Source organism: Haliotis cracherodii, unplaced genomic scaffold, assembly GCF_022045235.1.
Source record: "Haliotis cracherodii isolate W230 unplaced genomic scaffold, xgHalCrac1.p SCAF_12, whole genome shotgun sequence".
NCBI lineage: Eukaryota > Metazoa > Mollusca > Gastropoda > Lepetellida > Haliotidae > Haliotis > Haliotis cracherodii.
The window spans coordinates 24,034,970-24,057,444 of NW_027266267.1; the positions used below are offsets into that span (position 1 = coordinate 24,034,970).

Sequence of the window (22,475 nt, forward strand, 5' to 3'; positions counted from 1 at the left end):
AAAAAAAAGAAAAAAGTGCTTTATACAAAGTTCAATAAAAATACATTTATTCTGAAATTGTTTATAACATATATTCATGAAGACATCTCGTGATTCAGTGCATGTTGATGCACGGCGCACAATATGGATGTTTCCGTGTTTGTTCGGATTCTCAGTGACACTCTCACAGGTTGTTTTTTTTGTGAACAGCACACAATGGTTAACCCGCAAATAGGGGCGGTCGGGTAGCCTAGTGGTTAAAGCGTTCGCTCGTCACGCTGAAGACCCGGGTTCGATTCCCGACATGGGTACATTGTGTGAAGCCCATTTCTGGTGTCCCCCGCCGCGATATTGCTGGAATATTGCTAAAAGCGGCGTAAAACCACACTCACTCACTTAACTCCAAATAACGCTTACACAATGTCACGGTCTGCGCGTCTTGGGTATGCTGCCAACAGGCTCGCTGGCTTGGTTCATGTATGTTGTCCTATTAACTAAGTCAGCGTGCCTGACCAAACGATCACATTAGTCGCCTTTTACGACAAGCATGGGTGGCTGAATACCCATTCTAGCCCGGATCATCCCGGGTTTGGTGCTATATGGAAGCATTCAGTATCTTTGTTACCGGACTTCCACCTTCTGGCAGTTGTGACCCAGATGCGTTTGACTGTTTTTTTGTTAATAGATCCCAAGTGTCATGGACTTGTCTCTTGGCTTGTTGTACCATAAATGATTGACTTCAAAATACATTTCAATGAAACGATCAATAGTTTATTCCAAAACGAAGGGACTGTTTCCATCTTTTTACTGTACCGTGTACCAAACATGTTTCAATGTCTTTGGGTACACAGCGATGAGCCACTGGAGCGGGACGTTCGACAGTAGCAGTCCATTAGATCTCAGAACTGCCTACCTATGATCTGTCTGGAAGGGGGCGGTCGGGTAGCCTAGTGGTTAAAGCGTTCGCTCGTCACGCCGAAGACCCGGGTTCGATTCCCGACATGGGTACAATGTGTGAAGCCCATTAGTCGCCTTTTACGACAAGCATAGTCGCCTTTTACGGCAAGCATGGGTTGATCATGATATCAATCACTGGATTGTCTCGTCAAGACTCGATTACTTACAGACTGCCGTCACATAGCTGGAATAATGCTGAGTGCGGCGTTTAACAACAAACCAACCAACTTATCTTTTTGCACTTTTACATTCACAACTTGTTTGCCAACAAGACTCGTATAAATTCGGGTTTCTCCGTAAACTTCGGGTACTTGTACTGCTGTAATGCAGCTTTAGAGTTGAGGTCAGAGTTCACCTGCTTGATCACGTGAAGTGTCCCGGGCTTGACCTGCACTATGACAGGGGCGACAACTTTCCCTGTTGCCCGGTTACCGCGGTAGTTTTCAAAACGGGATCGTAACACATCATCAATCTGAAATGGAATTAGATTTTAAAGGCAAAATGATATTTAACTGACTGTATCTCACTATTTTTTTCTGTAAAAGAAAGCAAGAGTGCTCTTTTTAGGGTCGTTATTAAATATGATTAAATCGGGGGTTAACCAATTAGCGTTCAGAAATGCCTATGGGATCTTTTTCGGTAACCTAGTATTTCGCCACACTCGGTGCTTCTTTAAATCGATATTAATAATGTTTGTATTTTTTGTGTGTTAACCAATCAGAGTTCAGATATGCCGATAGGAGTTTCTTCGGTAACCAAAGGCAGCTGGAGAGCGGACAATGTTAGACAACGTGGTAGAAGTAGAGGTGAGGTTTAACGTCGCGTTCAAGCCTATTACATCTACATAGCGATGCGCATGCCTGTTTGTGGGCGTGTGTGACTGCTTCAACTTGGTGGCATTATTCAAGTTATGTGTCATGCTGCAGTTTAACATGGATACCCCACTCAGAAACATTATTCTGAATCCGAGCCTACAAGTCCTTGTTTTAACCCCTTTTTGCCGAGCCCCAGATTTGGAAAAAGAAGTACCATCTTTCAACGCCGTCTCGAAGCCACATCACATTGCTTCTTCAAGCCGATATTGATCATACTACGCATTTATCATGACACGGTATAATCATTATCTGTGGAGGAATCAGGTACAGACATCGAGTTGCGTATAAGGTCCCCCCCCACCCCCCCAAAAAAAAGCAAAAAAAGATAAAAAAAATAAAAATAAAAAAATAAAAAAAATAAATAAAAAATAAAATAAAATAATAAAAATAAATAAATAAAATTAAAAAAAATAAATAAAAATAAAATAAAAAATTGCAAATAAACTGCCGGGGAAAATGAAAATATATACCAATGTTTGATAGTTGCAAAAAATGAAACAAAACAGGAAATGGTTATTCGATGGTGATGTATTTGATATAAGTATCATATTATCTTTCTTACCTTACATTTGCAATGTGACGGTGACTATTTTCAGCCTAGAAGCGTTTCGATAATGTTTTCGACTGTATATTTCTATTGCCAGGCAGTTTATAGCTGTTGCAATAAGATGTTGATACACTGATTAGCACACGTCCCAAGTACTCTATTGCTTGTGGCACCCGCGAAGATCCGAGTAGAATAGGTCTTCAGCAACCTATGCTTGCCGTAAAAGGCGACTATGCTTGTCGTAAGAGGTGACTAACGGGATCGGGTTGTCAGGCTCGCTGACTTGGTTGAAGCATGTCATCGTATCCCAAATGCGTGGACCGATGCCCATTGTGTCAATTACTGATTGTCTGGTCAAGACTCAATTATTTACAGACCGTCGTCATATAGCTAGACTTTTGCTGAGTGGGGCGTTAAACAACAAAGAAACGAAACGAAACTATTGCTTGTTGTAACATGGACGACTATTTTGAATCGGTTGATAGGCTCGGGGATATGACTGTGCGTCTTTGTAGCCCTCACATCCAACATACTCTGTCATTGACACCCTCATGGGAAATAAACATGGAATACAGGATGGAGTAAAGTGGGCCTAATCGGACAATGAAACCCTACAGAGAAACATGCATGCGGAACTGGGGAGATTGCCTGTCATGGAACAACTACCTAATATTAAGCATGGAGAACTGAGAACCTGTTCCCTCATAGAACCAGTACTGGGAAACAAGCATGGAGTATTGGGGACCAATTCTGTCATAGAAACCCTACTGAAACAAGCACGGAGTGAAGTGAACCTATTAATTATATTCGGACATGGAAACCCTACTTGAAAAAGCATGGGGTATTAGAGACATATTTGGTCATAGAAACCCTTCTGGGAAACAAGCATGGAGTGAAGTGAACCTATTAATTATATTCGGACATGGAAACCCTACTTGAAAAAGCATGGGATATTAGAGACATATTTGGTCATAGAAACCCTACTGTGAAACAAACATGGGGTATTGGGACTTTTTCGAACATGGAAAATTTGCCAAGAAACATGCATGGAGTACTGAGGACATATTCTGTCATGGAAACCCAACTGGGAAACAAGGATGGAATAACTGAGGATCTATTCCGACATGGACACCCCACTGAGAAACACACACGGGGTACTGGGGATCTGTTCTGTCAAGGACACCCCACATGGAAACAAGCATCGAGTACTGGGGACCTATTCAGTTATGGAAACCCTACAGGGAAACAAGCATCGAGTACTGGGGACCTATTCAGTTATGGAAACCCTACAGGGAAACAAGCATTGAGTACTAGGGACCTATTCAGTTATGGAAACCCTACAGGGAAACACGCATTGAGTACTGTGGACCTATTCTGTCAAGGATACCCCTACTGGAAAACAAGCATTGAGTACTGGGGACCTATTCAGTCAGGAAACCCTACACGGAAACAAGCATTAACTACTGGGGACCTATACAGTTTTGGAAACCCTACAGGGAAACAAGCATATAGTACTGGGGACCTATTCAGTTGTGGAAACCTAATAGGGAAACAAGCATTGAGTACTGGGGACCTATCCTGTCAAGGATACCCCTACTGGGAAACAAATAAGATGTGAAGTATGACTGTTCTCCTTGTCCGTCGACGTGACACAGTTTAAAGATGACTCGAAGGCAGATTAAAGCCGCGTTATACCCGACACACTCCATCAGTCACTACAGCAAGGGCGTACCTTTTCCTTGTCTTCATCTGATAAAATTGTATCGTCGTCAAGCTCCAGAAATATGTAGAAGCCCCGAGAGGCGGTAACATCACCTGTTTACAAACAAAGTTGGTGAATACTGAATTATTCTTTTCATATTTGCAGAGGGCATTATGGTTTCCAAGAGTGGAAGTTCAACGTTTGAAACTTCCGGCTTATTGCATGCACCAAGCCGCTTCCAAACGAGTTGTCAGGGTATCGAATGCTGTGTTCAATATATGTTGTTTGGTTTGTTGTTTAACGCCGGATTCAGCAATATTACAGCTATATGACGGCGGTCTGTAAATAATCGAGACTATACCAGACAATTCAGTGATTAATATCATGAGCATCGATCCACGCAATTGGGAGCGATGACATGTGTCAACCAAGTCAGCGAGCCTGACCACCCGATCCCGTTAGTCGCCTTTCACGACAAGCAAAGTCACCTTTTACGGCAAGCATAGTCACCTTTCACGACAAGCATAGGTTGCTGAAGACCTATTCCAACCCGGATCTTCACGGGTTCGAATTCCACGCGACTGGGTCGGATGACCTGCATCAACCAAGTCAGCGAGCCTGACCACCGATCCCGTTAGTCGCCTCTTACGACAAGCATAGTCGCCTTTTATGGCAAGCATGGGTTGCTGAAGACCTATTCTAACCTGGATCTTCAATAAATGTGTCAATATTGATCACATACATGGAATAGAAATGTAATGTCTATAATTAGTGTTAGCAAACGAAATAGAAAAGCTTGGGGCAGCTACATTTCGTCCTGTTGATCATAAACAAAGAAAGTATAAATATGTACAAACCTATTCGATCATATTTGACATTCACCATAAAAGCGTGTTTACACATAACAACTGACATGGGCTGAAGTCGTGGGTGCTGCAATTCGGTCAGCAGAGTGTTGTCCCTATGATAGTGGGTTCGAATCTCCGATCGCTCTGATTATATTTCTACATTTGTGAGCTCAATACCCGTGCTAGTGGGTTTAACATTACAACTTGCTTTATCCCGACATCAACCTTTTTTCTATAAGCATTTAACGGACGGACAACATGTTTTGCATGATCTGGAAGGACCACTCGGCCCCCACATGTAACAGCGGCCAGTACAAACTTACACCTAGACATCCCTTTTATTAACCTTAAGTCATCACTGCCTTTCAGAGAGTACTGTGGGTTGGAGGACTTAATCAAACCTAATACAAGGTCTGCATAGTGTCAGGCCAAGTGAATCCAAGCTGGCCGACTCGACATCTTAACTATAGAATTATCTGATTTCATGTGCATTCAAATGTTGTTATTTACTTAAGGTGAACTGTGAGAGGGACCGATCATTTTATGTCATTGGGTTTAGTCGATACAGAAGTATAAAAGTCCCCAAGCCAAAATCACCCGATACATTTCGTCGCCAATTACAATTATATTGCTGGGACCTATTCTAACCCGGAATACCATCTTGATCATAATGTTTGAAGGGGGCCCAGTCGTCTAGGGCGCCGCGATTCGCTGTGCAGAGTTGCGTCCCTTGGACGCGCCAGAAATCTATGATTGTGGGTTCGAATCCCGGTTCGCCCCGATATGTTTCTAGGTTTGTCAGCACCATACCCGTGTTCGTGGGTTTCACCGAAGTGGTAAACGTCTGAGACCTGCATCACTTCGGGCTTTCCTCCGACATTGAGCTGACACGCCGTGATATAACAGGAATACTATTAAAAGCGGCGTTCAAACCAACTCACTCACTCACTCATAATGCATTGAGGTGAATCTGGATTTTGAATCACGACCAGCGGATCAAGGCATGGCTCTCAAGACAAGACTGACCAATATGAACACACTATCGGTGAGTTAAGGTTAAGTACATGTAATGTATCGTTGGGATGAGTTCAGAAACGTTGTACCTGTGATTGCCTCAACGCGTTGGCTCTCACACGCCATGTAGCTGTATAATGATGATCCTGACGTCCACGTTCTGGCGGCGTCGTGGACGGCCTCCGAGAACAGAAACTCTGGGTATTTGTCCAGATAGTCAGACGATCTGTGGAGATAACGGTTTAGGGTTCTTTGTATTCCAGTGCCAATGGCAGGTTAAACATGGTAAAGGATTAGTTCCTTGTACCTGAAAGACACACATATCCCGTATTGCTATGTTATACGAAGCCAGTGACAAGGTTCCTCAAAATAATCTGGACAAACACTCAATGCATTGGAACATAGGAACACGCTTAATGCATTGTCTGAAATAAACTAGGGGATGAGGAAATTGAATGGTGAGTGGGTCAGTGCGTGAATGTTTCTAGCAATATTACAGCAATATCACGGCGGGGGACACAAGAAAATGGCTTCTCGCATTTTACCAATGAGGGGAATAGAACCCGGGTCTTTGACGTGACACGCGAGAACTTTAACCACTGGGCTCCCCCATCGCACCAGAAACTGAATGAATGGTATCACACTCAGTGTAAAAGGAATGGGGACACACTTCAACAGTTACAACTGCTTATTATCTAGCTCATGGTTAAACGGAATTTACCGAATTTGAGGATGGATCAAAGGTGCTGTTGTTTATATACTTTAATTCCAAAGGGGACACCTAAACATCTTTGTGAGTGCCCTGTTTCACTCATGAATAAAGAAGCGACAAAACACATTCCCTTTTTATCAGAAATCGCTGCTAAAAAATTCCATTTTATGACTACGACCCAAAGATGAGCATGTGTTTATGAGACACAATCAACTAGTGATAATACTAGGTGTTCACAATGGCATCTGTCACATACACATGTAAAAGCAAGTCACTTGTTCGCCTAAAAAAATAGAACATATATTAAAAGTCAAAACAGCGAACTGCATCGAACATCATTTTTGTCACTGATGCGACAAACTTGGACATGTCTTTCACGTGTCTACCATAAGGAAATTGAAATCTTTGAATGCCTTGAATGTTGAACACCTTGATCGTTAACCCTTTGATCAAGAGTCCTGTGACGCTCTTTGACATCTTCGTGAGCATGCTGATTGTATCCCACAGACTGGAGCTGCTGGAATATTGCTCAATAAAAACGGAAAGTTGATAGTTGAAAGTTATTTCGCTTGCCATATGGTCTTGTGGAGAGAATCTTGTCGCTGTGAATCTTTATGTATATATCTAAATATGAAACGGACGAGGCTGTCTCACTAGTCACCTTCATTTCTTGTTCAGGAAGAAATATCAGTGGAAGGGTTTGGTTTGGTTTGGTTTGGTTTGGTTTGTTGTTTAACGCCGTGTGGGTCATAGGGAAGTGTTTTTTGTATGTGTTTCTTGTTTAACGTCGAACTCAGCAATATTCCAGCTATATGACGGTGGTCTGAAAATAATCGAGTCTGGACCAGACAATCCAGTGATTGATATCATGAGCATCGATCCGCCCAATTGGGATCAATGACATGCATCAACCAAGTCAGCGAGCCTGAACACCCGATACCGTTAGTCGCCTTTTACGGCAAGCATGGGTTGCTGAAGACCTATTCTACCTTGGATCTTCACGGGTATCAGTGGAAGGGAACTGGCTATGTGATAACTGTTGAAAGATATCAGATCAACGATAGTTAATGTTTTTGACCAAATGAAATTTAAAATAGGTGAGGTGAGGTGAAATGGGGTTTAACGTCGCGTCCAAGATAATTGCCCTTATATATCGACGTGCATGTACGTGTGTGTGTGTGGCTGTGTGGCTGCTTGTACTTGTAGGGCCGTTGCCGATTTATAGTGCTAGCTCACTGAGATACCATGCCATAGTTTAACATGAATACCCTACTCAGACACAGTATACTCCAAGCCGACCAGTCTTTGTTTTATCCCTTTAATGTCGTGCGCCAGACAACAAGTACCATCTTTAAACATCGAACCTTGGACGTTCCGCTCTACGAGCGGACGCTCTACCACTAGACCACAGAGGCGGTCGAAATTTAGAATAAACCAAACATGAGGGTGGATAAGTAGGTACCTCTGGGAGAAGGTGTAGTTGGGAGTCGTCTCAGTGAAGCTGCTGACTCGCACGACGTCCCCGGTCCTGTATCTGTACAGCCCCATCCATGTCGTCACCACCATCTCGTACTCCCCACCAACCTCCACCTAGTTGGGGAAAACATCAATGGGATATTATAGGGGACGAAGATACGGAAGAACATAGGGTATGATTCGGGGTAGATATAGGAGTGAATATTGTGGGTACTTATACGGAAGAATACAGGGGTGAATATAGAGGTAAGTATAAGGGGTGGTCAGGCTCGCTGACTTGGTTGATGACAAATGCCTGGATCGATGCTCATGATATTTATCACTGGATTGTCTGGTCCAGACTCGATTATTTTCAAACCGCCGTCATATAACTGGAATATTGCTGAGTGCTTTGTTAAACAACAAACAAACAAACTAACTATAACAAAGACACAGTTACTCACAACATCAAACATGAGATTACCTCGTGGGCCAGAACGGTCGTGGGATCCTCTCTGTCTAAACAATCTTTAGGTATGAACTCATAAAAGTTCAGACACGGCAGGATTGTGTATTCAGTCTTTGTTTGATCCTCCACGTGCAGGTTCAGACCGTACAGACTCTCAGACGAGATATGAACGCCGGAGGATGCCGGCACCCCACCTAGGAAGTTCTTCTTCAGAATCTCAGTCTGTAATGATAGAATGAAAAAAATATAGGTACCCAACAAACGCAGTGCTCGTGATATCGGGGATGATGGTTTGATGAAGATAATGATGACTAAAGTGAGTGAGTGAGTTTGGTTTTACGCCGCTTTTAGCAATATTCCAGCAATATCAAGGCGGGGGACACCAGAAATGGGCTTCACACTTTGTACCCATGTCGGGATTCGAACCCGGGTCTTCGGCGTGACGAGCGAACGCTTTAACCACTAGGCTACCCGACCGCCCCCGATGACTAAAGGAAGCCATCGAGAGATACTGTACGCCTGGAAGACTAAAGTAACACGTGACCAAACCTCGTCACGAGCTATTATTTTCAGTTGGACTTTTGTGTAGAAAACATATTGGTTGGTTGGTTTGTTGTTCAACGCCGCACTCAGCAATATTCCAGCTATATGACGGCGGTCTGTAAATAATCGAGTCTGGTCCAGACAATCCAGTGATTGATATCGCAATTGGGATCGATGACATGCTTCAACCAAGACAGCGAGCCTGACCATCCGATCCCGTTAGTCGCCTCTTTATTTAGGCAAAGTATAGCACGATAATGTAAGTAAGCCTCCTTGTTGAATTAAGCAGTGCTTGGAAAGAGGTCTTGATGACAACCTTTGAATTATGCATGACATTAAACCCCAAACTCTGAAAAATTGCAAAATCTCTCGGTCATGTAAGCATCCTTACGTTTTATCTGAATAAAAAATCCTTTCACTGTAGCATAATTTATTAAAAGGTATTTGTACTTCCGATTGTATTAACGCTTCTTTCAGTATATTCTCATCAGCAAAAGAGAGTTTGTAGTTTTTAAAGAAGATATAAAATGACATTTGTCCGCCAAGCGACGTTACTTTGCATGCACCCAACAAGAAAACAGATGTCACATACGATGTTGATACATAATGCTAAATGTCAATATTTGATGTGCAGAAGATTTAAAGAAACGATTTATAAAGTAACGCTTATGAGAAAATATCGATCAGAAGTGGAATCCCATGTAGTTGCAACCAAATAATTTATTGGAGGCAATTAGTGGAATGATGGGAAATATTTCAACTGAAGGTTCAGAGTAACAGGTTATTGAAGGCAAAGTCAAATGCGCAAAATACTTTTGACATGCAACCATGAACAAAAACAGAAAAAAGAAGTAAAATCTTTTCAATTGAAAGCTTTGGAACATAATATTTGTATTCTGCAGTTAATGAGAAAGACATGGATCAGAAGCAGATACAAAAGTGATCGCAACCAAAAGAGATATGGGAAAACGCTTCCGGCAATTTGATGTAAACGTATGGGGACAATTCGTGGAAAGTTTGAATGCATTTCAGCTGGTAAGTTGTAAAGACACAAATCAATGCAAAATTTTGAATCCAGTATGGCCGTCAAAACACGTGACCAATGACCAAAGAATATACAATGTCAATACTCTAAATCAACAAAATGTAAAGGTTGACACTTATTTGGGGCTAAATATATATTTTAAAATTAATTATGGTTTTAATCATATCCCCTAAGTCACTTGACCTATGGCCATTGGATTTTTTTTTGAGGGGGGGGGGGGGGCTTTTGGCCGGGAGCTTCTGCTTTGACTCAGAGGGTGTAGGCTTTTTGAGGCTGAGTTTCAAGACATGTACATAGGGGTGATTGATAGTAACAAACTGAAAGTAATCAGATTACAGTTGATCTAAAACTGTTTTATGGCCACAGGTGTGAATTATATACTCACTGCAAATGAGTATCCGCCGGTTCCTGGAGCGTGGAGGGCTGCAAAGTTCGGCCACACACGCGGTCCGAAGTTAGAAGTTCCTTTACAGAATATGTTCCGAAGTTCCTCGGCTCTTTCCGGATTCGGAGTTAAGGACATCTGCATTTTGTGTCTCACACCAGGGTCAAGGTCAATGGCTTCGTTTATTTTCCCGGATTCTATATCCTCACACAATTGTTTCCAGTACTTCTGAATTGTCTTAAAGAAGTTGAGAGCAAGCGCGGTTGACATTGAACTGAAGAGAGTCACGTGTTTTTCCTTGAGCCCAAATAAGGAATGAAGGTACAGTACCGTCTGCTCGTTTTCCATGTTGTACACTTCCGGTGGAGACGCAGAGAATGGACATATAAAATATGCCGATCCACTTCCGGCTCCCATAGGAAGCCCAAGATCTGACTTGGTGATGGGCGGTTTAATACGGATGTCATGCCACAGCTGTAACTTTGACATGTGTCGAAACCGGAACAGTGTGGTGCGGAGATAGGCGAAATACATCCAACTGACCTTACCATAAAACCGCAGGTCCTTTGGATGTCTCTTACTCTTTCCTGAAGTTGTTCCAGACGAAAGGACGATGTATTGAGGAGCTCCCGTAAACATGACATCACGCTCCCCATCAATAACCCGAGACACGTAAGACTCATAGTGTGCGTAGGTGGTTATTGGGTGTGTCAAGAGGAATTCCCCTACCGTTTTTATGGCATTGAATTTGAAATCTTTACCATACGCCACCTCTACTCTTTGTTTGAGAATGTCTCGCAGGAGGTCAGCCTGTGTGGTCTTCACGTCTTGCATAGGAGCTAGAATCTTTGTCTTGAGATGGTAATGTTGGATGAGGAGCTTCTTGAAGCTGACGTATTGTTGGAGCATGGTACTCCATTTGTGGGAGCGCAGGGGCTCAGATCTGTATATGTCTGCTGCTACCAGTGAGGCCAACATGAAGGCAATCCCGACCAATCGTTCTAATCAAAGAAAGAGAGACACGGGTGGCATTGTACTCTGCTTTAAAGGTGAACATCAAGCGTTCATTCCAACATTCCAAGCGCTGCTTAATAACGTGGCTTACACTATCGTGGTATTACATGTACACTTAAGTTTTGAATGGTAAGGGCGGTCGAGTAGCCTAGTGGTTAAAGCATTCGCTCTGGATGCCGAAGACCAGGGTTCGATTCCTGACGTGGGTACAATGTGTAAAGCCCATTTCTGGTGTCCCCCACCTTGGTATTGCTGCAATATTGCTAAATCCATACTCACTCACTCACTTCTTAGGGTGTCATCACATTAGCTGTAAAAGTACCCTATAAGGCTAATTGCAGTGTCATTCATGCACTCATTTTAATTGCAGTTACAGCTCCGGTGTCATGTGCAGAAAGTGAATACCATTATTACGTATTATGTCACGTAGTTTTTAGGTTTTCCTGTCTTTGTGTATCGCTCAGTGGTACCCTTTAATCACTATTTCAGCAACATGTCGACCCCACCACAGCCCCATTCGCCGCAGGGATTCCGGGGAAGAGCAAGTTCTATGTCTCGAAGAGAGGTGAGGTGAGGTGAAATGGGGTTTAACGTCGCATCTAAGATTATTGCACTTATATAACGACGTGCATGTGTGTGTGTGTGTGTGTGTGTGTGTGTGTGTGTGTGTGTGTGTGTGTGTGTGTGTGTGTGTGTGTGTGTGTGTGTCTGCTTGTACTTGTCCCGACTGATGCCGATTTATAGTGCTAGCTCATTGTCACGACGTAGTGTTGGAATCGTCAACATATAAACTGGAATGACTATGTCAGTGAGTGATAGAGTGAGTGTTGTTTAACGCCGCCTTGAACAGTTATATGACGGCGTGTGAGCTTATAACCGAGAAATAAAGCTGAAAGTGATGCAGGCTATAGACGTAACCCTTGATAGTGCCAACAGTCATTTTATCGTAAACAGGCGATTCTTTGACAACCACCGGGTCCTGTCAACTAACGTAGACAACTTTGCACAGAGAGTTTAGAGCATCTGACACACGTGTAATAGAACTCAGTAAGGTCCACTCACCTATTATCTGGGCAATGACATTCTGGGACGATGATCTGAACGTGAGATACAAGCCAAGCACTCCAAGATGAAACCCGACAATCAGCACCAGCAATGGGCTCACCCTGGAGATAGAAGGAAGCACCCCGGGGGATAGAAGGAAGCACCCCGGGGGATACCTGGTTAGAACAGATCCAAACTTTGTTTGTCGTACCAGACGAATTGATGGATCGGGTGGTCAGGCTCACTCTCACCCACTCACATGGGGGACCGTATCTGAGAGCGTAATTCCCCATTTATAATTAGCACAATTTTTAACAATATTTTTCTCAGCTTTGCTGATCTTCCCTATACATGAAAAGCTCATGTAATTGTTTACTGGTGCTAAAATAGTACAATATCGAAAAACAAACAATATCAGAAACGACTATGTCATTTCAGTACTGCCCACACGTCTATTCGGGAGATAAACCTACTGTGTTTTGAAATTTGATGTAGTCCCACTGTAGAATAGATACCTCTTTATTTTAATTCTACAGTGGGACTACATCAAATTTCAAAACACAGTAGGTTTATCTCCATTCTACTATTATGGCAACAGCGCTTTGAAAACGGCGCTCTCTTGCAACGCGCAACACAGGCACACAGGTCCGAAAAGTGGTCACAGGTAGTAATATATGTAACAATTACTACTTAACTTCAAGATTAAAAACACCATAGTCGTGAGTAGTTCAAAATAAGTGTTCGAAACACCATAGTTTTCCAAAAGAAGTTGACAAATAACACTCCAAACTTAGTCCAAAGACAGATGTTTTAATTTCTACCAACTTGTTGTACACTGTTGTACATTGTGGACTGACTGTCAATTATTGGAATTTGCGAGATAGGTCATTTCTGGGAAATTGGACATGCCATTATTTCTATTGTAGGGGTGACAGGTTGTAGAAAAAAGTTTTAAAATGCTAAACGAATATATTTCTACAACAAACCTTTTGAATTAACATTCTATTACATATTTAAAATGTGTAAGTGTTATTAGTTAGCCAGCACCCAAAACATCCGATATCAAACTACCGTATTTCTTCATTTTGACGCCATGCCGTCTATCTATTTCGCGAGAGCCCTTGACTCGGCGTGTATTAGAGACCTGGCTGGTATTAGAGACCCAGCGTGTATTAGAGGAAACTTAGATATGTTTCACAGTTCATATGGGGTGATCGATCGGCAGCCATTTTCTATGAATCGATATGTAGGCTATCTATGTATTCATACGCACGTCTTAATGTGTGAAAAGGCTTAAAATATTTGAAAGGGGTTTACGTAGCAAAAAGGAAACCTCTTTTTAACCAATCAGAATCAAGAATTCATCAATGTCATGGTAGAATACGATAATAGACTAGCCGTGCTGTCACGGAGCGGAAATGTGGAGGTGAATGACGGTATGAGTGAGTGAGTGAGTTAAAATTTATAGTCACATCGGCAGTATTTTAGCCTTACCGTGACGAACAAAAGTTATACATAATATATATAGAATGATAGTATGACCTTCCCAACAAATCAAAAAGACATTCTGCGGCGATGATCTTAAGGTAAGATTCAAGCCAAGCCTTGGAGTCAGTATACCGTTTCTGAGTTGGGTATCCATTATTAACTGCGTCATGGTATGTCAATGGGCCAGTTATAATTAACTGGCATTAATCCCAGCACAGACGCACACACACAGGCACGTATGCAAGTCGTTATATAAGTGCAATGATCTTGAAAACGAGGTTTCACCACGTTTCACCTCACCCCTAATGGTTACATGTTAATTAAAAAGCACATAGCAAATTAATATGTCATTACAATTTATGTTCCGTCGTGCTTTAGTGACCCTCTTGATCCCGATGCGTCATGTTCAATATTTTGATGGGGTTTAACTGTATTCAAACTCATTTAGGATAGTTTAACTGCGGTAATATTACAATGTTACAATACTCGCCTTTAATGACTCAACATGACAGCATAGGTTTCATACAACTACATCATTTCCATAACTGTTACTTTCCTGTGATGGCGCGGACCATTACTCACAAAATTAATCACTGGATTGTCTGGTCCAGATTCGATTATTTACAGACCGCCGTCATTAAGCTGTAATATTGCTGAGTTCGACGTTAAAAAACGAACACATACAAAAAAAACAATGACCCAATTATTAATGAGCGAGAGAGAGAGAAGAGAGAGAGAGAAGAGAGGGAGAGAGAGAAGAGAGAGAGAGAGAGAGAGAGAGAGAGAAGAGAGGGAGAGAGAGAAGAGAGAGAGAGAGAGAGAGAGAGAGAGAGAGAGAGAGAGAGAGAGAGAGAGAGAGCACGATTCACATCAAGTAAACAACAACTTTGAGCGATACAGGCAGTATGATTACTTATGTCGAGTCATCCTACCTTGAATCGAAAAGGACCATTATTCCCTTGTGTGCCATGCAACTGGGGTAGAGGATGATGCTGGGCGTGTGGATACAGCAGAGGTACAACTCATCCCCGCGACTTCATGTCATCGGTTAACAGCAAGAGCGCATATGGTCCCATGTTTCATGGTGTCACATTTTTAAAGTTTTGAAGCCTTCACCCCCTGTGATTTATGAGATCGTTGTTGATGTGGAAGTTAACTGACAATGACAGTATTGTTATATTCGGGATGTTTATTGTAGTGATGGAAATAAGCTTTCCTGTCAGTACATTTGAAATAGCACGCACACAAATTCAACACATGTCAAAATTATTTGTTGAGATGTGTTTGTGTGCATTACAGTTAACTACGGTTATAACAAACACGCGTATAACGAACTGACGGATATAACGAACTTACGTTTTTGGTCCCGACCATTTGCTGTAATTATGCTGTATATATGCTTATAACGAACTACGGTTATAACGAACTAAAATTAGTAGTCCCTTTGAGTTCGTTATAACCGTACTTTACTGTATTTCCAACACGGATTAGATGGACAAGGCAGGTAGTCATTGATAGCATACCTTTTCACTGTGTCCAAAACTACGTGTTGCTTATTCATTTAGATCAAAATATATGTCATACGTGCTTAATTATACAGGCAGTTTGTGTATTCATATCAACACGTCGAATTAACGATTTCTTAAAATCGATTGTGTTTTATAAGTACATATGGACATCCAATCGTTAAGTAAGTCTTACAATGATTTTATGTTTTAACGGTATCTAGTATGTGTTTGTTTATTCGGTGAGGTGATCCACGAACATGTATAACGAATCTAAGGTCCCTGAACAATTGTTAAGGGAAGAATATTTGTATCCTCGAGGCCTGTATCTACTGATAATCCATATCTGCTACACTGCAGCACTGCTGTTACTGCTACTGCTGTTACTACTACTACTACAGCTACTACTACTTTTGCCATTTCCTCTAACTCTACTTCTACTACAACTTCTTCTGCTGCTACTACTGCTACTACGTACTACTACTACTTGCGTGGATCGATGTTCATGATACTAATCACTGGATTGTCTGGTCCCGACTCGATTATTTACAGACCGCCGTCATAAAGCTGGAATATTGCTGAGTGCGGCGTTAAACAACAAACCAACCAACAACCAACCAGAGTAGAATACTAACAGATAGTTGGAAAACACAGCACAGTAATACTAAATAGTTGTAAGGCACGGTACTGTGAAATGGGGTTTAACGTCGCGTCCAAGATTATTGCACTTATATAGCGACGTGCATGCACGTGTATGTGTGTTTGTGTGGCTGCTTGTACTAGTCCGGACTGAAGCCGATTTGTAGTGCTAGCTCACTGAGATACCATGCCTCAGTTTAACATGAATACCCCATTCAGACACAGTATACTGACTCCGAGACGACCAGTTCTTGTTTTAGCCCCTTAATACCGAGCACCAGACAGGGTAATAACAAGTACCATCTTGTAACGTCTTTTGGTATGACGATGCCGGGGATCGAACCCCGGACCTTCCGCTCTCCGGGCGGACGCTCTACCACTAGACCACGGAAGCGGTCTGGTACTGCACAACAGATACTTTTAAAGCAAAACATAGTAAAATCGGATAGTTGTTTAGTATAGCAAAGTAAAAACGGATAGTTGTAACAAACCGTAAAGTAAAACTGCAGATAGTAAATATATAACCATAGTAAAGTACGAACTTGTAGTTGTAACAGACAAAAAGTTACTAACAGTTGTTACATACAGCACACTGACAACATAACTTTTATGCATAACGCCGCAATGTAGAAGGAAGGGTGACATGTCCTTTGATTGGGTGAATGACAGTTTTTTCGTGATACAATAAACGTCACTTGATGAAGGAGTAAGCATATACTCCGAAACGTAGTGTTCCTCAAAATAAATAAGTTGACATCCATAAATTCTCTTCCTTATAAATTACAATAAACGTGTCTGCAGTGGTGATTGTTGGCAGGTAAAGATGACACAGACATTGTTCTTGGTTTATACAAAACCACGTACCTGTCCCACTGATTGTTCGTGAAGACATTTACAGTCAGCATGTTCCGCTCTGTCTGTACTTGTCTATTTTACTTCTTTTTTTTATTGCAGGTCAAGTCCATAGTGCGGCATTTAATCACTTGCACTGTGTGAAGATGTCGGGCCATGAACAAGGCCAAAACACGAGTGAGTGAGTGAGTGAGTGAGTGAGTTGGGTTTTACGCCGCTTTTAACAGTATTCCAGTTAGACGACTGGGCCACCCGTGCACCCCCCCCCCCCCCCCCCCCCAGAAAAAAAAACACTAAAAAAAACAAAAAACAAACACACACAAAAACAAAACAAAAAACACGATAAACACTGATGCCTTACGCATGAAACGGGGCTTATATTCTATTTCTATATCGGCCGGATGAACATACATGTAATGTGTTGACACCAAGCCTAGTATTTAGTGGGCGTTATCAAGGCATACGTAACGTGCTACTGACACATTGTGACCTTGTTTTTTATCTGTAACAACAAAGTGACACCGTGACGTATGTTGTTGTGTTCTTATTCTTATTGTTAGTGTCACAATTACCCACAGTGTGGGAAAGTGAATTTTACCATGATTGTGACAGTGGTGTATACATGTAGCAATGGTCTGTCCCCATTTGTTTGTTTGTTGATTAACGCCGCATTCAAAAATATTCCAGCTATATGACAGCGGTCTGTAAATAATCGAGTCTGGACTAGACCCTCCAGTGATTGATATCATGAGCATCGATCCATTGGAGAGACACAAACCAACTTTACTACACATATTAACAATTAACGGTTTAATGTGCTCCTTAATATGGAGAATGAACGAGATATATATATATATATATATATATATATGATGAGCTTGATGAGCAATAAGCACTTATCCTGTTTAATTGGCTTGATGCCCGATTGGCTTCCACCTATGTGTTCTCTGTCCATCCCCTTGTTGTCAACACCATACCTATGTTATCCCACTTATATATGCAATTGTTGCTACTGTTAATCTTCTACAGTTGATCTTCCACCTATATATATAGTACACCTATATTCTGTCCCTCATTCAGTCTTGCTTGACAACGGTGTAAGGACCTATACCGAAACGACGCTTTTTACAGTGTTATAGAAGTTGTTATCCATAAAATTGTGTCTACCTTGTCACATGATCCCTGTTTGGACTTGTACAATGTGTTTACTTGTTATTTCCAGGTCAGGGGCGGTCGGGTAGCCTAGTGGTTAAAGCGTTCGCTCGTCACGCCGAAGACCCGGGTTTGATTCCGACATTGGTACAATGTGTGAAGCCCATTTCTGGTGTCCCCCGCCGTGATATTGCTGGAATATTGCTAAAAGCGGCGTAAAACCAAACTCTCTCACTCACTTCCAGGTCAGTCATTGTGTTTGTGACGGGTGCCACTGATGGGACAGTATATATTTGGCATCATCACTGTTTGATAGTGATTGTTTGTTTGTTGTTTAACGCCGCACTCACCAATAGTCCAGCTACATGAGGGCGGTCTGTAAATAATCGAGTCAGGACCAGACAATCCAGTGATTGACATCATGAGCATCGATCCAGGCAATTGAGATACGATGACATGCATCAACCTAGTCAGCAAGCCTGACCACCCGATTCCGTTAGTCGCCTTTTACGACAAGCATAGTCGCCTTTTACGGCTAGTATGCTCTAGGTTTCGCAGTGACCAGTCAACAATGGTCACTGTGAGTATCCAGCCGAAACATACACTTCGGCCTTCCACTCTGGGTCAAATCACGCAAATCTTGAGGCAATGCCATGTAATGATTATGGAACAAACATATTTCGCAACCAAATACAATCTTTCACAAATCACTCCAAAACGTTTGGCATAGACTCAACAGCCAATTTAAAGATGGCACTATGTCCTCATATGTTCCTTCCGGGTCATAGTAAAACATAGGTGTGAATGAGGCCATATGTCACTGTAGCCCTGCGTCTCGTTTCGACTTATCCGCCATTTAGTTATGGTTGATTCACAGCCTTATCCCCATAAATGTCCATGGGCCGTCAAGCTGATCTGTGGACAGATGATAAGTGGGAGAGATTCCCACAAACTCATATGCTTAGTAACGAACCCTTTTATGACGAACTGACCGATATAACGAACTCAGTTTTTAGTAGGAGATATTCCCACAAACTGATATGCTTAGTTAAAGAGAAATTTGAGTTAGAGTAAACTACGTTTATAAAGAACACTCTTATGACAAACTGACCGATATTACGAATTTAGATCTTAGTCCAGGCCATTTGTTGCATACATGCTGTATATATGTTTATAACGAACTACGGATATTACGAACTGAAATTAGTTGTTCCTTTGAGCTCCTTATAACCGTAGTTTACTGTATTAACTGTTAGTGACTCGTGTTGACATACTTGATATCAAAGGAGAATCGGGTGACAGCAATCAGATGGCCTGTAGAAAAGAGTGAGTGAGTGGGTTTAACGCCGCTTGTAACATTTTGCCAGTTATATCATGGCGTGTGAGCTTAATGTGGGACGAAAGCCTGAAGTGATGCAGCACGAGCACGGATATGGTGCTGACAAACCTGGAAACATAATTGGGACGAACCGGGATTCGAACCGACAATCATAGGTTTCTGGCGTGCCCAAGGAACGCAACTCTCAAAGCGAATCATGGCGCCTTAGCCGACTGGGCCACCCGTGCCCCCTTTAGAAAGAGGATATTGTTGTGCCTTAGAAACAACGACACGTGTTCATTTCTCTCATGGCTGGCATAAGAAGACGTCAAGACTTATTATCTTAAGAACATGTTCACTCTTACGGAAACGACAAACTCCTAATAAAACTACACTAACTTAGGACACTCGTGGAAAAACCTAAGTTAATTAATGATCTACCTACTTAATAGAACTAAACATATTTATCATAAATGTTTTAAGAGAACTTGATGGGACTTATTGTCATTGTATCGCCAATCCTTAGGCTATTATATGGTTCCGTAGCGTAGTGGGAATGAAAATGGTTATACAATTGAAACAAATACATAATTATGATATTCCTTAAGTTAGGCTTTCTCTTCCCAATTACATTGTATATGGTTGATTGACTTAGGAGATAAACCTACCGTGTTTTGAAATTTGATGTAGTCCCACTGTTGAGTAGATAGCTCTTTATTCTAATTTTGAACCGAGCGATGTTCAAAACACAGTATGTTTAACTCCATTCTACCATGACGGCAACAACGCTTTGAAAACGGCACTCTCTGGCAACGGGTAACAACACAGACACACGATTATTGCTAAAGTTCAAAATTAAAAGCACCATAGTCGTGACTAGTTCACAATAAGTGTTAAAAACACATAGGTTTTCAAAAGGAGTTGACAAATAACATTCCATCTTTAGTCCAAAGAGAGATGTTTTAATGTCTACCAACTTGTTGTACACTGTTGTACACTGCGGACTGACTGTCAATTCTTGGTATTTTGCGAGAGAGGTCATTTCTGGGAAATCGAACATGCCATCATTTCTATTGTAGGGGTGACAGGTTGTAGAAAAAGTTAACATTAACATTCTATTATACATTTAACATATGTAAGTGTTATTATTTTGTTAGCAATTACCCCCAGTGAACAATAACATCAAAATAAATGCCTCTCCACCCCGATCTTGGATGTGGCAGGACTTGACCTACATTGCGGTTATTCACACCTCCCAGCTGTCAATGGGTGACAATCTTGTGTTTACATTCTCCGTTGCTCGTTACATTAAGCAAGATGACAACACCGATCTATGATGTGGTTCAACATTAACCTGTAGATGTACTGGGAATGATTGAGCCTGCTGGTACAATATGACTACCAATGGAACTGATCATGAGTATGACTGAACAGCCCTTTTTTAGCGTGCAGACGAGCCGGACATTTTTACACGACGTAGGGCCTATCTCAGTATCTGCATGGTGTGACCTGTCAATTTCAAGATTTCATGGATTCCAAGCCAGAGGGTGAATGGAATGAGACATTCGTGGCCCAGACAAAGTGGGTCGTGTATGATTTTCTTAAATGTGCGTGTTCTGAAATGAATTTCATTAAGTTTGACTTCAATGATGTTGGGACATTGTTTTCGTGGATTTTTGAATGGACAAGTGTTTTCTGAGTAATGGACTTTCAGATCCTCTTCTGCCAAATCCGTACGATGGTGGTTGACGGAGATAGCGACGAATATCGATCCCAAAAAGTTTTGTAAACAACATGTTGTCATGAATAAAGTTTTTTCAAACAATTTTTATAATGTTATATTTTACTTTCATTGTCAGTTGTTTCAGTGAGGAAATAGCTTAAATTGTTCCAATTCTGGTCACCAGAGAACATTTCCTTAACAGTTTCATAAACATTTCACCTGATCTGCCTTGTTAAATCTTTTAATGTCATCACCGAAACAGTCAGGGTTGCGGCCTAGCTAACGCCCCAAAACATCTGATATCAAACTACCGTATTTCCTCTATTTGACGCTATGCCGTCTATAAATTTCGTGAGAGTGCTTGAATCGGAGTGTATTAGAAACCTGGCTGGTATTAGTGACCCAGCATGCATTATATAAAAATATAATATAGATACGTTTTACAGTTCATATTGGGGTGATCAGTCGGAAGCCATTTTCTATGAATCGATACGTAGGCTATCCATATGCACGTTTGTTTGTGAAAAAGCTTAATATATTCAAAAGGGGATTCCGTAGCAAAAAGGAAACCTCTTTTTAACCAATTAGAATCAAGCATTCATCAATGTCATGGTAGAATCAGGTTTTAACGCCGCTTTAAACAGTATTCCAGTTACATCACGGTGTGTCAGCCAAATGTGAAACGAAAAGCTCCAAGTGGTGCAGGTATCAGACGTTTACGTTTCTGTGCCTGATTAAATGTAATTGTGTCTTACTAGACGTCTATGCCTGATTCAGCTTTGTTGTGGCTTTTCACTAGACGTATGTGCCTGAATTAGCGTAATTGTGTCTTCTTACGAGACGTCTGTGCCTGGTTTAACGTGATTGTTTCTTGTTGTAAGACTTTATGCCTGATTTATTTGATGGCCTTTTCCTACTAGCAGTATGCGCCTGATTTACTGCGACCTTTTCTTCTTGCTTGGCGTCTGTGCCTGATTTAGCCCGACGTTTTATACTTACTAAACGTCTGTGCTTCCTTTAGTGTTATCGTGTCTTCTTACTGACGCCTTTGCCTGAAACAGCGTCATTGTGTCTTCTTACGAGACGTCCGTTTCTGATTTAGTGTCATCCAACTGTACACATGTGCCTGATTAAGCACAATTGTGTCTTCTTACGAGACCTGTGTGCCTGATGTAGTGTGATACTGTCTTTCTGCTGGACGTCAGCGTC

The 22,475-nt window shown here is 41.7% G+C and overlaps 1 protein-coding gene across 1 annotated transcript; it reads right to left on the bottom strand.

Annotated features, from left to right (window-relative positions):
- Positions 1-1,186: 1,186 nt before the first annotated feature.
- On the bottom strand, positions 1,187-15,029 carry LOC139457685 (uncharacterized). Its single transcript, XM_071239041.1, has 8 exons — positions 15,010-15,029; positions 12,608-12,711; positions 10,532-11,532; positions 8,574-8,780; positions 8,097-8,224; positions 6,012-6,148; positions 4,091-4,173; positions 1,187-1,408 (listed from the first exon to the last, which is right to left on the bottom strand). The coding sequence occupies exons 1-8, from the start codon at positions 15,027-15,029 to the stop codon at positions 1,187-1,189; spliced, it is 1,902 nt and encodes a 633-aa protein (XP_071095142.1).
- Positions 15,030-22,475: the final 7,446 nt, after the last annotated feature.